Source organism: Ylistrum balloti, unplaced genomic scaffold (assembly GCF_031769215.1).
Source record: "Ylistrum balloti isolate Yb309-2 unplaced genomic scaffold, AGI_CSIRO_Ybal_v1 Utg370878, whole genome shotgun sequence".
Lineage (NCBI taxonomy): Eukaryota > Metazoa > Mollusca > Bivalvia > Pectinida > Pectinidae > Ylistrum > Ylistrum balloti.
Window position 1 is genome coordinate 179,469 of NW_026782501.1, and position 23,324 is coordinate 202,792.

The 23,324-nt window shown below is 36.8% G+C and overlaps 1 protein-coding gene across 1 annotated transcript; it reads right to left on the reverse strand.

Annotated features, from left to right (window-relative positions):
* Positions 1–2,775: 2,775 nt before the first annotated feature.
* LOC132559230 (intraflagellar transport protein 46 homolog) lies at positions 2,776–22,988 on the reverse strand. The gene is made up of 12 exons (XM_060223849.1): positions 22,962–22,988; positions 22,326–22,428; positions 15,785–15,933; positions 10,546–10,715; positions 8,065–8,139; positions 7,155–7,248; positions 6,386–6,520; positions 6,011–6,123; positions 5,387–5,453; positions 4,852–4,912; positions 4,406–4,509; positions 2,776–3,692 (listed from the first exon to the last, which is right to left on the reverse strand). Exons 1-12 carry the CDS (start codon positions 22,986–22,988, stop codon positions 3,588–3,590), a joined length of 1,203 nt encoding a protein of 400 aa, XP_060079832.1. The 3' UTR covers positions 2,776–3,587.
* Between the last annotated feature and the right edge of the window lie 336 nt (positions 22,989–23,324).

Below are 23,324 nucleotides of genomic sequence, written 5' to 3' on the forward strand. Positions count from 1 at the left end.
CTCTTCACCCCTGAACCACCCTCCATACTCCAGGGAATACTCACTACTTCTCTCTTCACCCCTGAACCACCCTCCATACTCTAGGGAATACTCACTACTTCTCTCTTCACCCCTGAACCACCCTCCATACTCCAGGGAATACTCACTACTTCTCTTCACCCCTGAACCACCCTCCATACTCCAGGGAATACTCACTACTTCTCTCTTCACCCCTGAACCACCCTCCATACTCCAGGGAATACTCACTACTTCTCTTCACCCCTGAACCACCCTCCATACTCCAGGGAATACTCACTACTTCTCTCTTCACCCCTGAACCACCCTCCATACTCTAGGGAATACTCACTACATCTCTCTTCACCCCTGAACCACCCTCCATACTCTAGGGAATACTCACTTCTCTCTACTTCTCTCTTCACTTCTCCCCTGAACCACCCTCCATACTCCAGGGAATACTCACTACTTCTCTCTTCACCCCTGAACCACCCTCCATACTCCAGGGAATACTCACTACTTCTCTCTTCACCCCTGAACCACCCTCCATACTCTAGGGGAATACTCACTACTTCTCTCTTCACCCCTGAACCACCCTCCATACTCTAGGGAATACTCACTACTTCTCTCTTCACCCCTGAACCACACTCCATACTCTAGGGAATACTCACTACTTCTCTCTTCACCCCTGAACCACCCTCCATACTCCAGGGAATACTCACTACTTCTCTCTTCACCCCTGAACCACCCTCCATACTCTAGGGAATACTCACTACTTCTCTCTTCACCCCTGAACCACCCTCCATACTCTAGGGAATACTCACTACTTCTCTCTTCACCCCTGAACCACCCTCCATACTCTAGGGAATACTCTACTTCTCTTCACCCTGAACCACCCTCCATACTCTAGGGAATCTACTTCTCTCTTCACCCCTGAACCACCCTCCATACTCTAGGGAATACTCACTACTTCTCTCTTCACCCCTGAACCACCCTCCATACTCCAGGGAATACTCACTACTTCTCTCTTCACCCCTGAACCACCCTCCATACTCTAGGGAATGAACCACCCTCCATACTCACTACTCTCTCTTCACCCCTGAACCACCCTCCATACTCTAGGGAATACTCACTACTTCTCTCTTCACCCCTGAACCACCCTCCATACTCCAGGGAATACTCACTACTTCTCTCTTCACCCCTGAACCACCCTCCATACTCTAGGGAATACTCACTACTTCTCTTCACCCCTGAACCACCCTCCATACTCTAGGGAATACTCACTACTTCTCTTCACCCCTGAACCACCCTCCATACTCTAGGGAATACTCACTACTTCTCTCTTCACCCCTGAACCACCCTCCATACTCCAGGGAATACTCACTACTTCTCTCTTCACCCCTGAACCACCCTCCATACTCCAGGGAATACTCACTACTTCTCTCTTCACCCCTGAACCACCCTCCATACTCCAGGGAATACTCACTAATTCTCTTCACCCCTGAACCACCCTCCATACTCTAGGGAATACTCACTACTTCTCTCTTCACCCCTGAACCACCCTCCATACTCTAGGGAATACTCACTACTTCTCTCTTCACCCCTGAACCACACTCCATACTCCAGGGAATACTCACTACTTCTCTTCACCCCTGAACCACCCTCCATTCTCCAAATGTTTCACTCATCACCCCTCTGTTCCCCAAAGATCATCCTCAATACTTCACCTCAATTCTCTGCACCCCTAGAACATTCATGTTATTCCAGGTGTTACACTCAATATCCTCTCTGCACCCCTAGAACATTCATGTTATTCCAGGTGTTACACTCAATATCTGCTCCGCACCCCTAGAACATTCATGTTATTCCAGGTGTTACACTCAATATCCTCTCTGCACCCCTAGAACATTCATGTTATTCCAGGTGTTACACTCAATATCTGCTCCGCACCCCTAGAACATTCATGTTATTCCAGGTGTTACACTCAATATCCTCTCTGCACCCCTAGAACATTCATGTCATTCCAGGTGTTACACTCAATATCCTCTCTGCACCCCTAGAACATTCATGTCATTCCAGGTGTTACACTCAATATCCTCTCTGCACCCCTAGAACATTCATGTCATTCCAGGTGTTACACTCAATATCCTCTCTGCACCCCTAGAACATTCATGTCATTCCAGGTGTTACACTCAATATCCTCTCTGCACCCCTAGAACATTCATGTCATTCCAGGTGTTACACTCAATATCCTCTCTGCACCCCTAGAACATTCATGTCATTCCAGGTGTTACACTCAATATCCGCTCTGCACCCCTAGAACATTCATGTCATTCCAGGTGTTACACTCAATATCCGCTCTGCACCCCTAGAACATTCATGGCAAAATTTAATTTTCTAAATGCCAAACCTTGTGGACAAGACAAAAAGACTAGTTTGATCTTCTGATGTACATCAAACAAATCTCTAGCTCCCATAACTGTAATTGTATGGACTTTGAAGTTGGGTGATGCTCCTTTGTAATCTCCAAAGGAGTGTACGAGTTTGTGATTGGTCAGTCTTTTTCTCCTGGAATCTGCTCTAAACAAATCAAATTACTTTGCTAGTGTCTTGTGCAGAGAGCAAAAATGATCATAAACCCTAGGGTATTGAGGATGGTTCCAGGGGTACAGAGAGCAAAATGAACGTAATCCCTTGAGTTTAAGGACGGATAAAATGAAAGAGAGAGCGTTCCTGTAAAACAGAGAGGTGTGTACAGTACAGAAAAACAGACAAGACATCAGCTTTTGTACAAAGTTTTATCTAAATGAATTCTCAGATCTTTTAAATTTTTTTTCAATAAATACAAAATATTTTCAAATTATATAACATTTTGTGGTTTTCAGTGAAAACAACAATGACAACTTATCTATGAAAAAAGAATTCCACCAAATTTACATGGTTTAACCTTTGGTAACTCAATCATAGATACATTTGGTGGAGAATGAAAATCAGAGAAATCACTCTGTTAGAGATCTAGAGTTCTTCTGTATAAATAACAGGCATAATAATTCCCCTATAAAAATAAGTGGACGGAGTTTGCAATATTTCATATCAAAATATTATTTTCTCTCCAAAGAAAAGCTAAAATGAAATCTTTTAGAATGGGAAAGGTAATATTACTCTATACTAGTCAGTATGTAAATCCCTCTCAGTGAGACTTTGATGTCTAGTTCTCAGATTTCTTCTAATTCCTTAGATAGAACAAATGTTCACTTTCCAGTCTATCTATAAATAGTCAATAAAGAACATTACCAATCATGCTCCCAAACAATGCTCTTTCTAAAAGAGATGTTTGTTATTCGTATGTTTCCATATATCCCTTAGAACGTATTGGAGAGTCTGTAGAACTTTAATAAAAATCAACGCCTAGTTTGATTGCCTTTCAGTTAAAATAGCAATTTCTTACTTCCTGAATTTTAAAACATATTACAAAAGTTTGATCTGCGATGTTTTTTTCTACAAATGCACTTCTACATTAATTTCTGTTTCTTCTCATTCTTTCTTATTTTTGACAATGTTATTGATGATGATGATGATGATGATGAACAGAATCAGAAAGTCAGTCTGTTATCTTCTGATCCCGCTCCGCCTCCAAAACTATTAGATTCCTTTAAATTGTTGTCTAGTTTGTTTTCCTCTGCAAGTGTTCGGAAATGCTGAAAAATAACAACAAATTTTGTATATGTTTTATAAACAAAAGACTTGCGTATACTCTCGATAGGTGTTTTAATTAAAATATGTGACCATTCTAGGCATTAAAACAATGAATTCAATGAGCACTTCAGGACAAACATTTTTTTTTTTTTTTTTAAATGGAAAAGAATTTTACTTTTGAAAAAAAAACCACCTATAAGAGAATTACAAAATTTGCTTGGACGATTCCTTAAATATGATGCAGGCAAGTGAAAAGTCAACACTCAATTTAATCGAGAAAAAGTGGTCTCTATCACGAATAAAACACGCTTAAAATATGATGTTTATATCTTTAAGTACAACACAGTGGCCATCACTCTGAAAGTGACAGAAATCAATCTAAACATGAATTCGGGTATTTCTGGTTCTTAACGATATGCTGCAATACAGCATCAAGAAAATCCACATATGATGTCATGACTCCAATGAGAAATGTTGTTTTACAAGCCTTTTTTGGTGAAGTGGTAGTAACAATGATGAGAGAAGAGGATTTACTTCACAGAATATTCTCTAAACCAATATTTTATTTCAGTAATGATTTTATTGTTAAATTAGCTGATTTAAATTTCCACCTATTTTTTCCTTTCAGAGATTTATTTGATATTTTATTGCAGCACTTAATAATCATTACAAATCTTTATATCATATTATTATAACAAAACTTTTATTTATTTACCTGTGAATTTTTGAACTCGGAGAACAGTGTAAAGATGACGTGAAGTGCTAGAACCCTTTCATTCCTATGAGGAGACCCTTTATATATAGGCACATCCAATATAGCTGTAATGTAAGATTTATTTTATCAGTCACATGACAAAAAAAAACCACAAAACAAAAAAAAAGGTGCTAGTGTAATTAATGGGAGATAAAGGCTACAATTGTTTGTACTTCTTGTAGATAAATGAATTAGTAAGCCCGGTTTACAATTAACTTAGAAAATGTCTGAAGAAACTCACGAGTTTATCATCAATGTCATAGACATGCACTTTAAACACAAATTCTCACAAACAGTGACAAATGAATTAGAACAGGAATAATGACCAACATTTACATACTGAAATTATCGTGCATTATTGATAGTCCTAAAGTGTTTACATTTCTTGTAAGACATCTACCACTTACAACACACTAAGTCAACATATTCTGCGAGATCACAGTCCAGTTCTGCAGTAGGTAGACCAACCTAAGAAGTACACAAATCAAAGTAGAACAAGTTGTGTACACGAGAAAATTCATCAATCATATACATGCAACATACACCTGAATGATTTCTATGAAAAAGTTCTAAATAGAACAAGATTGAATTTGATAAAAAGCCACTCAGTTATATAGATTTATTCAGACAATATGCAGATATTTCCTTGACAATCAGTTTGTATGGTATATATATCTATATATCACATTAATGTTTCAGGTCATATCTCAATATTTTTCTTTAAAACAATATTTTTGTACTTGATCTTTCCAATGTTATGTATTTCACACTTGATTTGTTTAACTGCGTTTCCTACATTTGAAGGATGACTCTTCATATCAACGACATTACAGAGTTTCCATTTCTTCCTATCACTAGGCATTGTCTCACTGATGAATATCATTATCCTGACGTCTGGTTACTTAAGTTTGAAAACCATTGAAGACCAGAAACATTACCTACCTCTTTAAGTAATTCTTCAAATTCTGGTGGCCATTCCTGCATAAGTGTGTCTATATCAGGCATATTTCTGTAAAAGAGAATCGTTACATATATGAAATAGTATTTCCTATGCTTACATAGGACCATTTCTACCCCTCAAACAAGAGGCCTGTTGGGCTTGTATCGCTTACTTGGATAAATAAGCTGAGATTGATTCATTTAAACTAATGGAAAAGTATCTGCTTCACTTATGAGGCCCACCCCTCTAACCCAAGGGGGCTAGATGCACAGGGATGCTTCAGACCAAATATGGGCAAATCCAAATATTCCTACAGGAACATATACAACATTGAGCCTTCCCCCAAGGAAGTTGTTTATGACTGGTAGCGATTTATATGAAAAGTTGAAAGCCAATGGGGCAATGTGGACTAAAAAAAAAACTCAAATCAGGACCACAAATCATTTTTTTTTCTTTTTGTCCTACTGGGCAATTTTTGTTTTTTGTTGTATTCTAATAAGCAATGAGTGGCTTTTACGATGCAGTATCAATACATAATGTAGTGCAACCACCTATGCTTGGTTATTACATGAAGGTTTATGATAAGGAGGACGACATCACTCTCTACCAATCACTAGCATCCTTACTTAGAGTAATGTACGTTGGGAGGGGGCTGTATACGCCGGAGTTCACGAATACTTTCTATCCAGCTGTCGATATGTTTAGGATTCTTCTCGGCCGACTCCAAACTCTTAACAACCTGTTTAAAAATATATTTAAGTGTCAGTCTTCAGAGTTTAAGTAAACACTGAATTCATTTCTACAGGATTTAAAACAAAACTTTTTTTGAAACAACACAATTTATATTGTATGGTCACTTTATTAATAGCATATTCTGGTATTTGATCAGATTCTTGTGCACCAACATTTCTAAACAATAAATCATCCACTCTGAATTTTGGAATTCACAGTAGGAAAACTTTTGTTACAATATCCAACACCATTTTTAGTAGAATACGTACAACTTTTTTGTCTGTTGTCTGTTTGGAGATAGCACGGAGTTGGAGATCCAGAACTGTTGGGTCGGACTGCTTGGCACATGGTTCGTCCAACACATTTAAACCCAGGGTGTCTGGCTTGCTGTCTGGTCGAATAATCTAAAATACAAAAATTGTCATCAGAAACTTTATCAATTATAGAAATTCCATTGAAATGGATAATTGAATATGGATAACTGAAAATACTTGAAAATAATGAAGTTTCTGACTGCATTCCATTGAAAAGAGTGTCAGGTCATTTTGTGTTTGGATCTTGTAGCAGATGGTGACTACATATCATACTATCCTTAAAGTCAGTTATGATAGATTCAGACTTGACAAGGAGGTCCACACTTTCATAGTCAAAATTTCAGAACTTCAAACTTAAATTTCAATTTCTGTGTCAAGTCCTGCATTATCTCCTTTAATTACACTATGTTGTGAAAAGTTTCAAAATGAAATTTTATGAATGAATTTTTTCACTATCTAAAGTTTTGCTCCTTTCAAAGTTTCACTGTTTTACAGTAAGTTCACAGTTCTTTGACACAAGTATTTCTATGTATAAGTCAAATGGAAATCCCATTAGTAAAATTAAAGAAAAACTTTGTTTTTCAAAATAATTCAAATGGAAGCTCTGGACAATTTTTTTTCTTCCTGTGAAATTTCTTAAAGCGTAAGAAACCTTAAGATGTTACTTAAAAGAAATCTCTGAAATAATGAATGTTAAAGGCATACCTTGGACCTAAAATCTTACCTTGATAAAAGCATCGATATCACCAACAGCTGGAATAAAGTCTGGGATGAATGGCTTCAGTTTATGTTCCAGCTCAATTGACTGTGGCGTATACCTATAACATATTATACAATTATTGATCTTGTTTTCCAGTTGTTTGAAATATCACTTTCTCAGGTTAATAATCTCTTGTATTGACCAAAAGAAAACAGGTAAATAACTATTTTATTGTCTGACAAAATCTGTGTGAGTAAATGATCAAAAATTGCATCATAGGATACTGGATTGTTACATTTACCTGTGAGAGGTAAGACAGGGATTTGAACCATTAAATTCACCTGTGAGGGCTAAGACAGGGATTTGGATTGTTACATTTACCTGTGAGAGGTAAGACAGGGATTTGAACCATTACATTCACCTGTGAGAGGTAAGACAAGGATTTGAACCATTACATTCACCTGTGAGGGCAAAGACAGGGATTTGAACCATTAAATTCACCTGTGAGGGCTAAGACAGGGATTTGGATTGTTACATTTACCTGTGAGAGGTAAGACAGGGATTTGAACCATTACATTCACCTGTGAGAGGTAAGACAAGGATTTGAACCATTAAATTCACCTGTGAGGGCTAAGACAGGGATTTGGATTGTTACATTTACCTGTGAGAGGTAAGACAGGGATTTGGACTGTTACATTTATTTGTGAGAGGTAAGACAGGGATTTGAACCATTACATTCACATGTGAAAGTAAAGACATATTTGGATTGTTACATTCACCTGTGAGAGGTAAGACAGGGATTTGGGCCATTACATTTACCTGTGAGAGGTAAGACAGGGATTAGGACCATTACATTCACTTGTGAGAGGTAAGACAGGGATTTGGATTGTTACATTCACTTGTCAGTAGCTGACCACAGTGCTGCAACACTAACCTTGTAATATACTGGAACAATTCCTTTATTTCAGGAGTAACAGGCAGGTTCTCATAGTCGGCAGGATCATACGCCCTGTAACATAGAATCAACACTACAGTCTCTGTAACACAGAATCAACACTACAGTCTCTGTAACATAGAATCAACACTACAATCAACACTACAGTCTCTGTAACATAGAATCAACACTACAGTCTCTGTAACATAGAATCAACACTACAGTCTCTGTAACATAGAATCAACACTACAATCAACACTACAGTCTCTGTAACATAGAATCAACACTACAGTCTCTGTAACATAGAATCAACACTACAGTCTCTGTAACATAGAATCAACACTACAGTCTCTGTAACATAGAATCAACACTACAGTCTCTGTAACATAGAATCAACACTACAGTCTCTGTAACATAGAATCAACACTGTAACAATCAACACTACAGTCTCTGTAACATAGAATCAACACTACAGTCTCTGTAACATAGAATCAACACTACAGTCTCTGTAACATAGAATCAACACTACAATCAACACTACAGTCTCTGTAACATAGAATCAACACTACAGTCTCTGTAACATAGAATCAACACTACAGTCTATGTAACATAGAATCAACACTACAGTCTCTGTAACATAGAATCAACACTACAGTCTCTGTAACATAGAATCAACACTACAGTCTCTGTAACATAGAATCAACACTACAGTCTCTGTAACATAGAATCAACACTACAGTCTCTGTAACGTAGAATCAACACTACAGTCTCTGTAACATAGAATCAACACTACAGTCTCTGTAACATAGAATCAACACTACAGTCTCTGTAACGTAGAATCAACACTACAGTCTCTGTAACATAGAATCAACACTACAATCAACACTACAGTCTCTGTAACATAGAATCAACACTACAATCTCTGTAACATAGAATCAACACTACAGTCTCTGTAACATAGAATCAACACTACAGTCTCTGTAACATAGAATCAACACTACAGTCTCTGTAACATAGAATCAACACTACAGTCTCAACACTACAGTCTCTGTAACATAGAATCAACACTACAGTCTCTGTAACATAGAATCAACACTACAGTCTCTGTAACATAGAATCAACACTACAGTCTCTGTAACGTAGAATCAACACTACAGTCTCTGTAACCTAGAATCAACACTACAGTCTCTGTAACGTAGAATCAACACTACAGTCTCTGTAACATAGAATCAACACTACAGTCTCTGTAACATAGAATCAACACTACAATCAACACTACAGTCTCTGTAACATAGAATCAACACTACAATCAACACTACAGTCTCTGTAACATAGAATCAACACTACAGTCTCTGTAACATAGAATCAACACTACAGTCTCTGTAACGTAGAATCAACACTACAGTCTCTGTAACGTAGAATCAACACTACAGTCTCTGTAACGTAGAATCAACACTACAGTCTCTGTAACGTAGAATCAACACTACAGTCTCTGTAACATAGAATCAACACTACAATCAACACTACAGTCTCTGTAACATAGAATCAACACTACAGTCTCTGTAACATAGAATCAACACTACAGTCTCTGTAACATAGAATCAACACTACAGTCTCTGTAACGTCTCTGTAGAATCAACACTACAGTCTCTGTAAGTCTCCATAGAATCAACACTACAGTCTCTGTAACATAGAATCAACACTACAATCAACACTACAGTCTCTGTAACATAGAATCAACACTACAATCAACACTACAGTCTCTGTAACATAGAATCAACACTACAGTCTCTGTAACATAGAATCAACACTACAGTCTCTGTAACATAGAATCAACACTACAGTCTCTGTAACATAGAATCAACACTACAATCAACACTACAGTCTCTGTAACATAGAATCAACACTACAGTCTCTGTAACATAGAATCAACACTACAGTCTCTGTAACATAGAATCAACACTACAGTCTCTGTAACATAGAATCAACACTACAATCAACACTACAGTCTCTGTAACATAGAATCAACACTACAGTCTCTGTAACATAGAATCAACACTACAATCAACACTACAGTCTCTGTAACCTAGAATCAACACTACAGTCTCATCAATCTGATAACTATGTCCATATGCTCTGTAACATCTTGTAAAAGGTGATTGCAATAGGTCACTAGGAGACTATTTCTCAGTTGACCTTGAAACCTTTTACCTCTTCAAGCAAACTTCCCAATACTAATCATTCTCAATTCTGAATACAGATATGATTTTCTGTCTAAACTGATTAAAACATACTGGAATGTTTACATCCAATGCATAATCTATTAGAAAAATTCCACTGTATTATTGTTTTCGAAAATAAAAATCTGCTGAATTTGCATTACGAATACATTTAAGTGTGACATGTTATACAAGCAATGATCAAACTTAAAACCTCACATTCTAAATAAATAAAACAACAAGTATGATATCATCTCTTTACCCTTCCAATGGAGCATGGTCCTCATCTTCATCATCATCATCATCGTCATCATCATCTTCATCTGATGAGTCAGTTTCCTCATCTTCAGAATTGAACTGTTGTTGTTGCTGCTGTTGCGTTCCTCCTTGATCCTGTTGTCCACCACCAGGTGGAGCACGTCCCGGTGGACCCTGTCACCATACAAGTAGTAGATTTATACAGACCCAATATAAAAAGTAACGAACGAAGAAAACTACAGATTTTTGAGATTTTTTGTTCTCAAAGGATCCGTCAGATTTAAATGACAAAAAGAGGTTTTCATAGACATTTCTTGATCTTTGTAGAATACAAAATAAATTTCAAATAATGTGACTTTAGGTTCTTGTCTAATCCCTTTGTATAAGAATCTATATAAAACTGACTGATCAATGGCTTTTACCTGATCACCTCAGTAGTGTCCCCATATATACCTATATCTAGTGTTGTACCTGATCACCTCAGTAGTGTCCTCATATATACCTATATCTAGTGTTGTACCTGATCACCTCAGTAGTGTCCTCATATATACCTATATCTAGTGTTGTACCTCATCACCTCAGTAGTGTCCTCATTTATACCTATATCTAGTGTTGTACGGGATCACCTCAGTAGTGTCCTCATTTATACCTATATCTAGTGTTGTACCGGATCACCTCAGTAGTGTTCCATTTATACCTATATCTAGTGTTGTACCTCATCACCTCAGTAGTGTCCCTATATATACCTATATCTAGTGTTGTACCTGATCACCTCAGTAGTGTCCTCATATATACCTATATCTAGTGTTGTACCTGATCACCTCAGTAGTGTCCCCATATATACCTATATCTAGTGTTGTACCTGATCACCTCAGTAGTGTCCCCATATATACCTATATCAAGTGTTGTACCTGATCACCTCAGTGGTGTCCCCATATATACCTATATCTAGTGTTGTACCTGATCACCTCAGTGGTGTCCCCATATATACCTATATCTAGTGTTGTACCTGATCACCTCAGTGGTGTCCCCATATATACCTATATCTAGTGTTGTACCTGATCACCTCAGTGGTGTCCCCATATATACCTATATCTAGTGTTGTACCTGATCACCTCAGTGGTGTCCCCATATATACCTATATCTAGTGTTGTACCTGATCACCTCAGTGGTGTCCCCATATATACCTATATCTAGTGTTGTACCTGATCACCTCAGTGGTGTCCCCATATATACCTATATCTAGTGTTGTACCTGATCACCTCAGTGGTGTCCCCATATATACCTATATCTAGTGTTGTACCTGATCACCTCAGTGGTGTCCCCATATATACCTATATCTAGTGTTGTACCTGATCACCTCAGTGGTGTCCCCATATATACCTATATCTAGTGTTGTACCTGATCACCTCAGTGGTGTCCCCATATATACCTATATCTAGTGTTGTACCTGATCACCTCAGTGGTGTCCCCATATATACCTATATCTAGTGACCTTGAATTAAAATACCTCAGCTGTTAATTTTATTTCACAAAGATTTCATTGAAAAAAATCAATGGGTATTAGGCAACAGGTTAAAGCCTGTATAAGTCGTCTGCCTGGAGAAGATGTATAAATACACATAATACATAGTCCATACTGATCACAAATTCACTGCAACATGTGTTCTTATAAAAGGGGAGTTACCTCCCCTCTATCTATGAATGAGAAACTAATACAAACACAAAACATCAGCTGTTGTGGGAACATCAAGTCCTCAATACTTAAAAATTATTCCTACCACTAACCTCCCTGTCAGTTTGGTTTAAAACATTATGTACAAAAGTGGTATTCCTACCACTAACCTCCCTGTCAGCTTGGTTTAGAACATTATGTACAAAAGTGGTATTCCTACCACTAACCTCCCTGTCAGTTTGGTTTAAAACATTATGTACAAAAGTGGTATTCCTACCACTAACCTCCCTGTCAGTTTGGTTTAAAACATTATGTACAAAACTGGTATTCCTAAGACAGACCTCCCTGTCAGTTTGGTTTAAAACATTATGTACAAAAGTGGTATTCCTACCACTAACCTCCCTGTCAGTTTGGTTTAAAACATTATGTACAAAAGTGGTATTCCTACCACTAACCTCCCTGTCAGTTTGGTTTAAAACATTATGTACAAAAGTGGTATTCCTACCACTAACCTCCCTGTCAGTTTGGTTTAAAACATTATGTACAAAAGTGGTATTCCTACCACTAACCTCCCTGTCAGTTTGGTTTAAAACATTATGTACAAAAGTGGTATTCCTACCACTAACCTCCCTGTCAGTTTGGTTTAAAACATTATGTACAAAAGTGGTATTCCTACCACTAACCTCCCTGTCAGTTTGGTTTAAAACATTATGTACAAAAGTGGTATTCCTACCACTAACCTCCCTGTCAGTTTGGTTTAAAACATTATGTACAAAAGTGGTATTCCTACCACTAACCTCCCTGTCAGTTTGGTTTAAAACATTATGTACAAAAGTGGTATTCCTACCACTAACCTCCCTGTCAGTTTGGTTTAAAACATTATGTACAAAAGTGGTATTCCTACCACTAACCTCCCTGTCAGTTTGGTTTAAAACATTATGTACAAAAGTGGTATTCCTACCACTAACCTCCCTGTCAGTTTGGTTTAAAACATTATGTACAAAAGTGGTATTCCTACTACTAACCTCCCTGTCAGTTTGGTTTAAAACATTATGTACAAAAGTGGTATTCCTACCACTAACCTCCCTGTCAGTTTGGTTTAAAACATTATGTACAAAAGTGGTATTCCTACCACTAACCTCCCTGTCAGTTTGGTTTAAAACATTATGTACAAAAGTGGTATTCCTACCACTAACCTCCCTGTCAGTTTGGTTTAAAACATTATGTACAAAAGTGGTATTCCTACCACTAACCTCCCTGTCAGTTTGGTTTAAAACATTATGTACAAAAGTGGTATTCCTACCACTAACCTCCCTGTCAGTTTGGTTTAAAACATTATGTACAAAAGTGGTATTCCTACCACTAACCTCCCTGTCAGTTTGGTTTAAAACATTATGTACAAAAGTGGTATTACTACCACTAACCTCCCTGTCAGTTTGGTTTAAAACATTATGTACAAAAGTGGTATTCCTAAGACAGACCTCCTTGTCAGTTTGGTTTAAAACATTATGTACAAAAGTGGTATTCCTACCACTAACCTCCCTGTCAGTTTGGTTTAAAACATTATGTACAAAAGTGGTATTCCTACCACTAACCTCCCTGTCAGTTTGGTTTAAAACATTATGTACAAAAGTGGTATTCCTACCACTAACCTCCCTGTCAGTTTGGTTTAAAACATTATGTACAAAAGTGGTATTCCTACCACTAACCTCCCTGTCAGTTTGGTTTAAAACATTATGTACAAAAGTGGTATTCCTACCACTAACCTCCCTGTCAGTTTGGTTTAAAACATTATGTACAAAAGTGGTATTCCTACCACTAACCTCCCTGTCAGTTTGGTTTAAAACATTATGTACAAAAGTGGTATTCCTACCACTAACCTCCCTGTCAGTTTGGTTTAAAACATTATGTACAAAAGTGGTATTCCTACCACTAACCTCCCTGTCAGTTTGGTTTAAAACATTATGTACAAAAGTGGTATTCCTACCACTAACCTCCCTGTCAGTTTGGTTTAAAACATTATGTACAAAAGTGGTATTCCTACCACTAACCTCCCTGTCAGTTTGGTTTAAAACATTATGTACAAAAGTGGTATTCCTACCACTAACCTCCCTGTCAGTTTGGTTTAAAACATTATGTACAAAAGTGGTATTCCTACCACTAACCTCCCTGTCAGTTTGGTTTAAAACATTATGTACAAAAGTGGTATTCCTACCACTAACCTCCCTGTCAGTTTGGTTTAAAACATTATGTACAAAAGTGGTATTCCTACCACTAACCTCCCTGTCAGTTTGGTTTAAAACATTATGTACAAAAGTGGTATTCCTACCACTAACCTCCCTGTCAGTTTGGTTTAAAACATTATGCACAAAAGTGGTATTCCTACCACTAACCTCCCTGTCAGTTTGGTTTAAAACATTATGTACAAAAGTGGTATTCCTACCACTAACCTCCCTGTCAGTTTGGTTTAAAACATTATGTACAAAAGTGGTATTCCTACCACTAACCTCCCTGTCAGTTTGGTTTAAAACATTATGTACAAAAGTGGTATTCCTACCACTAACCTCCCTGTCAGTTTGGTTTAAAACATTATGTACAAAAGTGGTATTCCTACCACTAACCTCCCTGTCAGTTTGGTTTAAAACATTATGTACAAAAGTGGTATTCCTACCACTAACCTCCCTGTCAGTTTGGTTTAAAACATTATGCACAAAAGTGGTATTCCTACCACTAACCTCCCTGTCAGTTTGGTTTAAAACATTATGTACAAAAGTGGTATTCCTACCACTAACCTCCCTGTCAGTTTGGTTTAAAACATTATGTACAAAAGTGGTATTCCTACCACTAACCTCCCTGTCAGTTTGGTTTAAAACATTATGTACAAAAGTGGTATTCCTACCACTAACCTCCCTGTCAGCTTGGTTTAGAACATTATGTACAAAAGTGGTATTCCTACCACTAACCTCCCTGTCAGTTTGGTTTAAAACATTATGTACAAAAGTGGTATTCCTACCACTAACCTCCCTGTCAGCTTGGTTTAGAACATTATGTACAAAAGTGGTATTCCTACCACTAACCTCCCTGTCAGTTTGGTTTAGAACATTATGTACAAAAGTGGTATTCCTACCACTAACCTCCCTGTCAGTTTGGTTTAAAACATTATGTACAAAAGTGGTATTCCTACCACTAACCTCCCTGTCAGTTTGGTTTAAAACATTATGTACAAAAGTGGTATTCCTACCACTAACCTCCCTGTCAGTTTGGTTTAAAACATTATGTACAAAAGTGGTATTCCTAAGACAGACCTCCCTGTCAGTTTGGTTTAAAACATTATGTACAAAAGTGGTATTCCTAAGACTGACCTCAGTACTATCAGCTAGCCATAGGTTTTAAACCATGTGACCTGAATGGAGGATCATGAAACAATCTTAATTTTTTGCTAAGCCAATCATAAATGGCATCTCATTCTGTGACATTACCTCTGATTGGCTACATCAGTTTTAGCTTTAAAATAATTTCATGATCCTCAGGCCTGGATGAAAAAATAAATTAAGTATGTATGGATTACCCTTTGTCCTAATTGTCCCATCTGGTCCATTTGTCCCCCCATCGGTCCCATATCCTCTGGAAATTCATCATCATCCTCTTCCTCCTCTTCTTCCTCTGAATTGTTTCCTGATAAATTAGACTCCATTGATCCAACACTTTTCCCTCGTTCTGTTAAATATCAATAAAAATAATTAACTTACCTTAGGGTTTCTACGCCAAAGAATATCAACCTTGTTCAGTATTAAAATGCATAGAATTGAAGAAACATTAAAAAATATCACAGCATAAAACACATACTTGCCTACCGTTCTTTTTAAAGATGGAGACTTCTGATTTTGGAAAATTGGTCTTATATTCAAAGATTGAATGATTTCATTTGAATGAACAACCAAAAAACTATTATTTACATGCGATATTTCCTTACTGGAGGGTGTATGCACCTATCTTATTTATGCTGGTATTTTTGAGCATCCCCTCCCCCCCCCCTACCCTTGAAAAACAAAAAATTCAAGAGGTATGTAGAATTATGTCAAATTAAAGATATTTGATATTTTTGTATCAGAACAATGAGAAATATCATTATTTTAAGATCTTCATGAATAAAACTGCGCCTAATCAAGCTTTCAGTCACCTATCAAAGCTTACCTGGGATCTGAAGAAATCATGTATGCTTTTAATAGACTAGAAAGGAGTTTTTTAAACGTTGAAATTTTGACTATTTTACCTGAGGTTTGATGGTCGTGAAATGATAACTAATTATGATATTGATTATATTTTCACGATATCCACTTTTCTTGTTTGATTTCATCCATGAAAACAGAAACCCTCCAACATAACAACAATGCAAAATCCTGACTATCAAAGATAGAATTTGGTGAAATGCTAAATCTGTGATGTTTCCAGTGTGAAAACAGATTCTGGATAAAAATAACCATGCTACAAAAGTATTTCTAGAATTACCATTGAGAACACAAGACTCTACAACACCGAAGCCATTCATTATAGTTATAATAACCACAACTAAACAAAATCTAGTAGTGTACATATTCACTGCTTCACTCACGACAGATTTCTCTTCAATAATTCATTGACTTTTGTCCTAATTGGATGGAAATATTCTTATTGTAAGATCTGAGCTATATTGTACTGTACATGCAATTTTTTATTTGAACTTGATAGAAGGTCTATATTTAACAGTGCAATAGATATCTAGTAACACAAAGTATGCAAGTTTGTTCTTTCATAATGCACAGTTATCGCACGGGTGAGCATGTATTATTACGCCATTTGTTTGTGAGAGTAGGTAACATCATGAGAAAACAACATCATTTTCCTGTGCAAACTACCAGTATTAATGCATTCCAATACCTTTACACAAGAGAAGATAACACTGCATTTCAAAAAGACAGAATATTAAGAATAAAATTTATTTTAAACTTTTAAATGTTGTGCAGGACACAGACATGCTGGTTTACCTTTAGCATGGACAGGTTGTGCTTTAGTTCCAAGGAAAGCAATATGTGACCAAGAATAATAGCATTAGAAAAATTATTTGATTAACAGCTTTTTTTTCCATAAAATTACTGAATACACATATTAAAAACAGAAGTGACTAAATACTATATAACTTGACATTAAATCTTCGGAAACATCATTTCATTCTATTGTAGATTTCATTGAAATTAAAAATCTAAAAGTTATTATATACCATAAAGTAAAGGATAACCTCAAGTTCATCTCTGTTTGAAAGACTTTAATTTAAAGAAATTGAACTTAACTTTTTTATCAAGTTATAATTGCAAAAAGTGTATATAAATGTGTCCTTTATGATATACAAGATCAAGTGTGTACAGCACCTTATCATCTAATACAGTAGAACCCTGTTTATTCATGTTCAATTTGTCAGAGAAAAATATGATAATAAGCAGAATGTGATATTAACGGGTATGACATTAAGTGGTTTCTACTTCATATTAATTTGAATTAAAATGTAAGTTAATCACGAAAAATTGCATGTAATTTCTAAAGCAATGTTATATAAGTACACATACTTAAACTGCCAAAGTTATCCTCTATACATTAGCTGCAATTTCTGGAGAAAAGCAAAATTCTCAAAATCCTTTTCACAGCTTCATCACTGTTTACAATATCATGTGTCCAAAAGATATACAGGATTAAGTTTATTTAGGAGTAAAATTTGATCAGCTACTTGATTAGGATGGAGCTGTTTTTGTCACTGGAATTGAACAGCACAAATATCTAATATTTCACATACGAGAACTCTTAATGTAAACATCAGGGTTTTTGTAAAAAAATAATGGGTCATTTTTGCTTGTTATCAATGTTAATATCAAAATGTCTTATTTTGAGAATTTTGTTTTTGTTTCCTTTTAGATCTATATGCATAGTAATTAAGGATGGTATCAAAATGTTTTATTTTTAGAACTTTGAATAATCTTTACAAGCTCTCTAAACAAAGCAAGTAGCACTGACATTATGTTTTGAGTGCTTTCCATTTTAGTGTAGATGTTCTTCCACCAGTCTCTATAACTACCACCAGTCCAGTCTCTATGACTACCACCAGTCCAGTCTCTATGACTACCACCAGTCCTGTCTCTATGACTTCCACCAGTCCTGTCTCTATGACTACCACCAGTCCTGTCTCTATGACTACCACCAGTCCTGTTGCTATGACTACCACCAGTCCTGTCTCTATGACTACCACCAGTCCTGTCTCTATGACTACCACCAGTCCAGTCTCTATGACTACCACCAGTCCTGTACTACCACCAGTCCTGTCTCTATGACTACCACCAGTCCTGTCTCTATGACTACCACCAGTCCTGTCTCTATGACTACCACCAGTCCAGTCTCTATGACTACCACCAGTCCTGTACTACCACCAGTCCTGTCTCTACGACTACCACCAGTCCTGTCTCTATGACTACCACCAGTCCTGTCTCTATGACTACCACCAGTCCTGTACTACCACCAGTCCTGTCTCTATGACTACCACCAGTCCAGTCTCTATGACTACCACCAGTCCTGTCTCTATGACTACCACCAGTCCTGTCTCTATGACTACCACCAGTCCAGTCTCTATGACTACCACCAGTCCTGTACTACCACCAGTCCTGTCTCTATGACTACCACCAGTCCAGTCTCTATGGCTACCACCAGTCCTGTACTACCACCAGTCCAGTCTCTATGACTACCACCAGTCCTGTACTACCACCAGTCCAGTCTCTATGACTACCACCAGTCCTGTCTCTATGACTACCACCAGTCCTGTACTACCACCAGTCCAGTCTCTATGACTACCACCAGTCCTGTACTACCACCAGTCCAGTCTCTATGACTACCACCAGTCCTGTCTCTATGACTACCACCAGTCCTGTACTACCACCAGTCCTGTCTCTATGACTACCACCAGTCCTGTCTCTATGACTACCACCAGTCCTGTCTCTATGACTACCACCAGTCCTGTCTCTATGACTACCACCAGTCCAGTCTCTATGACTACCACCAGTCCTGTACTACCACCAGTCCAGTCTCTATGACTACCACCAGTCCTGTACTACCACCAGTCCTGTCTCTATGACTACCACCAGTCCTGTACTACCACCAGTCCTGTCTCTATGACTACCACCAGTCCTGTCTCTATGACTACCACCAGTCCTGTCTCTATGACTACCACCAGTCCTGTACTACCACCAGTCCTGTCTCTATGACTACCACCAGTCCTGTCTCTATGACTACCACCAGTCCTGTCTCTATGACTACCACCAGTCCTGTACTACCACCAGTCCTGTCTCTATGACTACCACCAGTCCTATCTGACATTAAAGTTCACTGATTAACCAACACCTCTAAATCTACCAAGCAGTAGTCTACTATAAACTTCCTATAATCAGACAGGTTGACATTTTCTCTTAGTTGGACAAAAACAGGTTCAAAATGATGTAGTGAGTATCTTTTTTTGTAAAACCTAAGGGACATTTAATTAACATAGTTTTCATCAATGTAATTTCCTAACTATCATTATGAACTTTTAGTTATAGTATCTTACACACAAGTTGATATCTATTAAAATCTAAATACACAATAAAAAATTGAATAGATGCCACACAGCCATATCCTAATACCCGACATAGATTTACAAGTTGGAATCTCCTTAAATATCCATCAATCAAATGTTTCTCACAGCAGTTGATCAGATGATACAATGTAATATAATGTAAACACTTAAATGACAGAGAATAGTGATCATGTGATAACATTGGAATTTTGTCTGGAGTTATCTTCAAAGTAGAGTTTTATGTTATGAATATAAACATGCTTACACCAAATAAAATCAAAACATACTTGTGATCTAGCACTACTGAATTCTATCTACAGATATACAACTAAATCAGGTAGGATTTTCATTTAACATACTGAGATACTAAGTATTCATCCTTATCTACTGATTATATATTACTAGAACCATCTTGTTTGAGAAGCTGTGATCCAGATCTCCAATACCATGTACCAAGTTTATAACCCCACTATATCTATAGATTTTTACACTATGCATTACTTGAACCATCTTTGGTTTTTAGAAGTTGACATCCAGGTCTTTAGTATATTAGTATCATCGCTGTATGTACCAACTTTAAAACCTTGTGAGTCGGTGTGTGGCTTACATGTGAATGAAAAAAAAATTGGCAGAATGAAAAGGAAAAATGGAAGCATACCAGTTCACCAGTATGAGACGGTACAGAGTTTCTTAACAAGTACCTGCCCAATGTGTGAATGTGACAGAAACAGATTGTCTAGAACTGTCATTTGCAATCATTTACAGGATGATTTAAAGATTGAAATAAAAATAACATTTTCGTGGATTTAATTAATCACACCTTTTAATATAAACCAAAATTATATCTTCTGGACTTTCGCAGTTACTTAGAAGTTGTAGTGGAAGTTTACAATAGCCTTTTGCATCCTAGGATTGACAGACCATTGGGTTATAGGTTACATTCTAATATAACTGCCATGCTTGTTTACGATATGAATGACTTTGTGTTACTTACAAGAAGCAATAATATGGGACTAGGAAAATTTGGTCAGCATGCAAAGACTTTCCTTATCTATACAGACACTGATGGAGAGATTGTTTAGTAAGCCATATGTAAAGTCAGGCCCTATACCTGCACATAGACAATCCGTAAAGGCACCCAAGCCAAACAAATTCAAATATGCTATTTTTTTTACGTTTTTGAAATACATCAATAAAATAAAGGATTATTTGTGTATAACTCATTTGCAAACATATATTTAATGTTTCACTGATGATCTTGATAAATTGGCCTCCATTTTCTGTTAACTTAATGGTTTCCACTTTATAAAAAAAAGGTTGCAGCTTATATGTGGATCAATTTTTTTTTAAATAGGTAAAATTCGGCTTTGCATTTCATATACTGGTGCTGCTTATAACCCGTTATGGTTTACAACACCAACAGTTTTGATGTCTGAGTCCCAATGGTATAAGATATAGATGGGTCTAAAAACTTGAGTGAGTCCAACAGGAAAAGCACAAGTCCAGGGCCCAAAAATCACTGTAAAGTGACGGATGAACTAAACTTGGGTATTGATTTCCAAAGACTTGTTTAGAAATGATCAATCAAAAACAAATCTATTCCAAATTTTTCAAATCATTGTTGTTTTATATCATTAGGGTGCTGAGAGACCTTTTTAATATAGTATGGACTTTCTAACCCACAGGAGTTTTTGTCAAATATGTGTGTATATGTCATAATTGCCCGTATATTAATGGCAAGACATTATTAGCATTACACATCTAAACGTGCAACCTGTCTGTTAATAAATTGTATCATCTGTAGGTGTTATCTCCAGCGCCATCTACCACCCTTTCACATCTAATAAGGAACGTAACTGTTGCTTGACTAAAGAAAGTGACTATGACTTCTAAGTTTGTACTGTGACCTGCCTACCTGGTCCTCGAGGGCGTGCTAGTGCCAGTTTGCCGGCTCCTGATGCATTAAAATAAAAAGTTCAAAAGTTTGATGTGAATTCCTACACAGTAATTACCTAAATTTTTGTCAGTTTAAAACATATGTAGTATATATGCATTAAAAGAATTTCAGGTCCATAAAAAGATACCAGTAAACAATCCATATACAGACAGTACCTCTACCATGTCTGTTTGGAATGAAGTGATCATATGAATACATGCAGAGATATAAAAATTGACACTGTTGGATTCAAATGAAACTTCCTATCTCTGTGTATACAAACCTGCTAAATAACATGTTTGGTTTATTTTAGCAATAATAATATCAGTACATTAATCTTTTTTAGATTTTATAATCAGTACGAATAAAATGAATGAAAATGGAGTAAAACTAGTAAATATTTTCTTTAGGGCCAAAGATATGAGAACAGATACAGTTATCGTTGGTAAGGCATTGTTGACATATTCTACAAAACACTTCCTAAAACTGTAGTGTATATACATATATATATATTTATAAAACACAAGCTTTACATATGCTACATACCTGCGGGGTTGACTCTTGGTGTTGGGGAATATGTACTAGCTACTTCCTCACCGTCTGGGATTTCTAAAGCTTCGTCGTACGGCTGGTTTTGAACTACTCTGGCCTGTAAAAAAATTATATCACACCATAACGGAACACATAGTCACCAATGGGTAATATGAAGGTTTCTAGGGAGTATGTAATCCTGGTAAATAAAATGTAGCTTGAAAGCCAGTATTTGAAGACATTTTCTACAGACGTTTTACGACGCTTGTTATCTCTCGTCGCCTTTTAGATAGAACTGGTCAAAAAGCTGTTCAAGCATTCACATGTGATAACTATACAATAGAATTGATTAACAGTTTTTTCCTTGAGTGCATTTTGCCGACTTGACGATGAAGGGTTATAACCAGATTCTAGGGGCTGGCGACACTGCAATAGTAGAATGCACGTTACCCAGTTGTACTAAAATACTGATCTCCACATCTTGAAACGAACAGGTGTCAGTAGTTTGTTGACATTAGTAACGACAGATAAGGAGTTGATATAATTTGCCAATTATACTCTTAATGTATTCCACTTACAATTGACAACATCATATCATAAAATAGAAACTGAATGATGACTACAAATCAATTTAAAATAAAAAAAGCTTACGTTTTCTCGTTCCTCGTCCGAATCCATCGGGCCATGGAATGCGATTGCGAACTGTATTGTGGGTAAAATTGTAAGCAGAGCTGTCATGTTATTTTCGCTACATAAATTATGAAAAAAATCCTCCACGATTATTTTCTAATCATCGATTTTAAAAAAATGTGAAAAAATGCTTAATTTGAAAAAAATATCAAGAAAACAAAATATTATTTCTTGAGTTCGAAACTAAAACTTCGTCCAGAAGCAGCGGCGACAATGAAAGATGAATGGTAAATCGATGGACACCTCACCAGTATTAGGCCTAAGTGTCGGTCGTGTGCAGACGTTTTACTTCAACCGATGTCTACGAAATCGAAACATCTACGG

What these genes read in the sequence shown, in the direction of transcription:
- LOC132559230 (XM_060223849.1), bottom strand. Translation starts at nt 22,988, where the DNA reads ATGGATTCGGACGAGGAACGAGAAAAC. An exon ending in TTGAAGAATTACTTAAAGAG is followed by an intron (nt 4,913 to 5,386) that starts GTAGGTAATGTT and finishes TGTACTTCTTAG; the next exon opens with GTTGGTCTACCTACTGCAGA. An exon ending in CCGAGTTCAAAAATTCACAG is followed by an intron (nt 3,693 to 4,405) that starts GTAAATAAATAA and finishes GTTATTTTTCAG; the next exon opens with CATTTCCGAACACTTGCAGA.